Below are 5533 nucleotides of genomic sequence, written 5' to 3'. Positions count from 1 at the left end.
TAACATTGGTGAATAATTATAGAGTAGAATACAAAAAGTGAGACCACAGGTTTCTGTTTCTGGTTAAGCCACATCAGTTGGGATCCAATCCTCTTAAATGTGATTTCAATAATTCCAACAGACACTCTTTAATTTGTCTCTTGCTCAATTTCCACCGCCATGATACCTATGCTACTCGTCAGTCTTCACCCCCTATTTGTTCTAACACAACAGCGTCTCTCTCTCCAGCATTATTTTATTTATTTCATATTTTGGCCTTCACGGGTCTTGGTTCTCACTAATTTTTCTACATGACAATTTGGTCCACAACAAACTTTTACTCATGGTCTTTACTTTTTTATATTCTCCTCCCACTATTCCTCCTTTGTCCTAAGCTGCCCCATAGTCCAAACCATGTCTGTCCCTTCCTCATCTTCTGCTTCTTCTTCCATGTTTGTTTTCACTTGTTTGCTCATCATTTTCTTGCTTACCCTTCATTCCTCAAATTGTCTAGCCAAACCAACCAATACCACTCGCCAACTCTCAGTTGACTACTACGCCAAATCATGCCCTCAACTCGAGCAACTCATTGGGTCCATCACCAGCCAACAGTTCAAAGAATCACCAGTCTCCGGGCCTGCCACCATTCGCCTTTTCTTCCACGACTGCTTTGTAGAAGTAATAACAATTCCACACAAGCAATTGGTTTTGCATGCATCTCCATGTTAGCATATCATACCATATCAACTTATTAGCATGAGTTTTCAAGTGATAACTCGACAGTAGTGAGATTTTTTGTGGTGTCTAATTTCTATGATTCGAAATTCAAACCCCACCTTTTCGTTCCCCCCAGTCTCCTTATCCAAAATGCACCATCTTAATTAGATATTGATATTCGATAATGCATATTTATGATTTTATTTAACATATTTTGAAATTCTTTTTATTATATTTATTTTTAATTTGTGCAATTAAAATTGGTGAATTAAGGGATGTGATGGATCAATATTGGTATCATCGAAGCCGGGAAGCAAAATGTTGGCAGAGAGGGATGCTCAGGATAACAAGGACTTAAGAGTGGAGGGGTTTGAGACCATTAGTAAGGCCAAAGCTTTGGTGGAGAGCAAGTGCCCTGGTGTTGTATCATGTGCAGACATTCTAGCAATTGCGGCCAGAGACTTTGTACATTTGGTCAGTGCCTCTTTTCTATTCACCTCCTTAGTCCTTCTCTACTCAAAGTAGCATAGTGATCAGTCACATGCAAGCCACAAGTCTCAACCCCATAACTTGAATCTGATATTTAATGTTTTTTTTTACCCTTTTTCATGTAGTTGAGTAGTTAAAATACTAGTAAAGTAACCACTAATTGCATACTCTGTCTATCAATGATAATGCCAATTGCTTAAAAGGCATTGGCAATTTGACTCCAAAATGTTGGTGGTGGTAACAAACATGGTCCCACCGAGCGTGTCACATATGATCAGTGAGTTGGTCTAAGAAAAGCCACTGATAAACATGCACGGGTACCCTGTGCTCTATACGAGAAAAAGAAAGCCCTCTTCTCTACCGCGCAAAGCAATTTGATCAACTAATTATAAGTTCTTCTCATTCATAGAGAAAATCTTAAGAAGACTTGGCATTGTCTATTTTAGGGTCTATATCACTAACTTTATATATGTATATATATGTCCTTCGATGTAGAAAATATTGCTAGGCAATAGAGCAATATCTCTTGCATTTCTTTTTTCATGTCATGCATATGTAACAATAACATATTAAAGAAACTAGATATTTTGTCAATCATTGTTAATATATTTATTTTCAGATATGATACTTCCAAAGTAGAAAGATTAAGCTAGGGTTGTTTACCTTATCTGTAAAACAAGGAAAATTAAAAATGGATTTATGGACATTTTTAGGTGCCTAATTTGTCCTTATAATAGCTACCAAAAAATAATTGTCCTTAATAAGTATTTGTCCTACAGAGATCTTGGTTATAACATCTTGGGTCTCCAAATCAGTGAATGTCAGCCTTATGAAAAGTCAAGATAAATTATTTCGGCCTTAGGAACAGGCCAGATTCTTGAAAAAAAAAACAAATATAATAGAAAGAGAGAATCAGGCCAGCCCATCTTAATTGGTATTAAAATACTAATGATTCGTCTCATTATTCTAGGATTAGTAGATAAATGCACCAGTATACCCACAGGACAAAATAATTTCCTAGAAGTATGCTAAGTTGCCAAACTTTGTCCACTTGGGGCTTCTGACCCAATCAGTTTTTTTTTTTTTTATAGTTATGACACGAAGATTTTAAACCCTTGTTGTCATTAAAAATACTAGTAAGTATTAACCAATTAAACTACAAAATTCTTAAAATTTTCTAACCCCAATCAGTTTAATTTGCCCTCTGTGGTGCAGCTTTATAACTAAACTATGGTCTTGTTTGGTTTTTGAATATTAATTAATTTCAAATCTTGGTCTAAAAATAAAAGTTTGAACCTGCATTCTTGTTCGCCTTAGCACAGCCTAACCTAACGGAATACCCTGCTCGGTGCATTTGGATAAACTTCAGTGTATTTATTTAGTTTTTGAACAAATATCGGCATATCTATTTTATTGCGTAAAAATACAAGTATACATTAAAAAAAATATAACAATAAACAATTTGTTAAAAGCTTTACAAACGCACTCTTAAGTTTGGGCTGACCTTTACTAGGCCTGGCCTAGTTTGGCTGATCAACTCTGCAGCTTTAGGACCAAATTTTTGTCGGTCAGGTGGCTCTATATCCAATTCAATAGTGAGCACATGAGCACCATAGCATTTAATTATTTTTGCTATAAACATGTTCTAGAGTACTCTTTTCTTAATAAAAAGAGAGACTACATGCAAAAAAAAAAAAAAAAAAAAAATCAAGAACAAAATCAAAATTTTTACAGCAATTAAGTTTGTAAGATTTTATTGGGTTTTCATATATACTCACAACTTATATAATTTTTTAGCTGCAGCTAACAGTCTATCACATCAAAAGATGTGAAAATTTTTGGCTTTTTTTTTTGTGGGTATATAGACTTCCTCTTATAAAAAAATAACAATAATATGAAATCAAATTCATGGTTGGTGCAGGCAGGGGGTCCTTATTACCAAGTGAAGAAAGGAAGGTGGGATGGAAGAATATCAATGGCATCAAGAGTAGCATCCAATATCCCACGCTCAAATTCCACCATTGATGAGTTACTCAAACTCTTCAGCTCAAAAGGGTTAACACCAAATGACCTAGTAGTCCTCTCGGGTGCACATACAATTGGCTTTGCGCACTGTAAGAATTTTGTAAGCAGGCTCTATGACTATCGTGGCACTAAGAAGCCTGACCCAGCCATTGATCCAAGGCTCCTTAAGGCACTGAAAATGTCATGCCCACATTATGGTGGCAATAATGACATTGTTGCACCATTTGATGTTACCACCCCATTCTTGTTTGACCATGCTTACTATAGCAATTTAGTTGCTAAACTAGGCTTACTAGCCACAGACCAAGCTTTATATTTGGACCCAAGGACCAAACCACTTGTTCAAGCTTTGGCAAAGGATAAGCAAAAGTTTTTTCAATCTTTTGTAGTAGCTATGGACAAAATGGGTTCAATAGGTGTAAATAGGGGAGGAAAACAAGGAGAGAATTGGAAAGATCGTGGTATGCATATGTCCTGAATTTTTTTGGGAGGAGGGGGGAAGGGGGGGGTTTAGATTCTTGGTTTTCTTTTTATTTCGATGTGTTTGGTTGAGGTGATTGGCTTTAAGTCCTCTGGATTCCATTTGTGTTAGTATTGGTTGTAGATGGGTTTTTGAGAATGATTGGGAGTAAAAAAAAAAAAAGCACATTCAATTTTTTTTTATTTAAATGAGGACAAGCATTTTTGTGACATGGTGTGACTTCAATTTAATTTCAATTTTTGTTGCAATAAGACCTAGCTTGTTGAATTTCCACATCCACATGGGCGGCTTACATGCCGGCCACCTAATTAGTAAGGGTTTAGCCGCCAACCAAATGCTATGTTTAGTTGGATTGAAAAGTACAAGGTAGAAAATAGGGAAAGAAAAAGTGAGGAAAATATGAATTTTCAATTATTTGGTTAAAATAAAAAAGGAGAGAGGAAAGGTGAGGGTGAATGGTAGGGGCGAGAGGAGGTGAGATGTGTATTTAAGTAGTTTGCACCCTATAAGTGGAAAAAATAGAAAAAGCACTCCCACTATTATGAAACAGCCCTGACACCGGAAAGCGTAAAAAAAAAAAAAAAAAAAAAAAAAAAAAAAAAAAAATTCACAATGCCCTCACAAAAGCACACTTTTCACCTATTTTATTATTTTTAAATAGTATTTATTTCAAGTATTTTTGCTCTTGTCCCATCCATTGTACTATTTATAGTTCTTTTCTTCCCTGTTCTAATTTTTTTTTTCTTATTATAATTATAATGCTATAAACATAACCTTTCTCATAATAAATTTTACAATTGTAAAAATAGTTAACTATGAAGTGAGAACGACTTACATTGATGAACCCACCACTTTCTTTCTTTCACAACTCAAAGTCCATTATTTTAACAATTGTAAAAATTATTGTGAAAAAGTTGTTTGTATGACAATTCAATTAGTAGGTTCCATAGTTAACTTTTATAGATTGATTTATTTTTTATAATTTATTTTAAGCAATCAAATTCTGTCTAAATTTTATTATTTAAATTAATTTCTCACTTTGATTGTTAGTAACTGTGGGGACACAATTTTCAGACCAAGCCCAAAATGTAAGGGATCTTGGCCTAGTGAACCCAGTACAATAAATTTGTAGTGAGTGGGTCAAAGAGCTAGGTTTTAGTGCTTGGATAACAGTTAATATGGTTTTGGATGATGAACCAATAAGAATTGAACCCGGTTTGTGCGAGAAAGTTGATTCTCGGCACAGTCCGAGGAGCTCTGTTCTAGCATATGTTGGATGACAATGGTTACAGGAGTTATTGAGATTGCTATAGTGCTTTCTCTTCTCCTTTTTTCATCCCCCCTTCTCTGGGATCTCTACCCTTATTTATATTACATCTCTCCCTTCATCCTTACCCTACATGTGGACCACATGTGGACAGTTGATGGTTGTCCCATTAGCCCCCTCTAAAAGTCTTCTGGGGTGGCTTTAAGGCTGCCATAATACTGTTCAGAGGTCACTTCCTCATTAATGCGGTGGTAACAGTTTTCCCTTAAATATTTTTGAGTCCTTATCTCTCTTGTATGTTCATGATGCTCGTTGCTATCATTAGAACTTCCTGGAAGGTCATCCTTGATCATTAGAATCTATACCAGATTTGCGTTTGGCTTTATCCGAGGAGATAGTACTCCTCGGACTCGGACCACCCATGCTTCTCGGCCAAATCCCAAAATCCATGACCCCACAATAGCCTCTCAAAACTCCGGTTTTCTCCTCGCATCCGAGGAGAAAAGTGGGGTTTTGAATTCTTAAGAGTTGATTCTGCTTTGATCCTTTGATTTACACTTGTAGGAGTGTCGTTT

General features: G+C 35.8%; 1 protein-coding gene across 1 annotated transcript; it reads left to right on the top strand.

The window, feature by feature from the left end:
• Positions 1–276: 276 nt before the first annotated feature.
• Positions 277–3897, top strand: LOC142636925 (peroxidase 19). Its single transcript, XM_075811219.1, has 3 exons — positions 277–657; positions 970–1170; positions 3107–3897. The coding sequence occupies exons 1-3, from the start codon at positions 394–396 to the stop codon at positions 3686–3688; spliced, it is 1047 nt and encodes a 348-aa protein (XP_075667334.1). The 5' UTR covers positions 277–393; the 3' UTR covers positions 3689–3897.
• Positions 3898–5533: the final 1636 nt, after the last annotated feature.

This window comes from Castanea sativa, chromosome 5 (genome assembly GCF_040712315.1).
Source record: "Castanea sativa cultivar Marrone di Chiusa Pesio chromosome 5, ASM4071231v1".
Lineage (NCBI taxonomy): Eukaryota > Viridiplantae > Streptophyta > Magnoliopsida > Fagales > Fagaceae > Castanea > Castanea sativa.
This window is presented reverse-complemented; position numbering and strand designations above follow the sequence as displayed.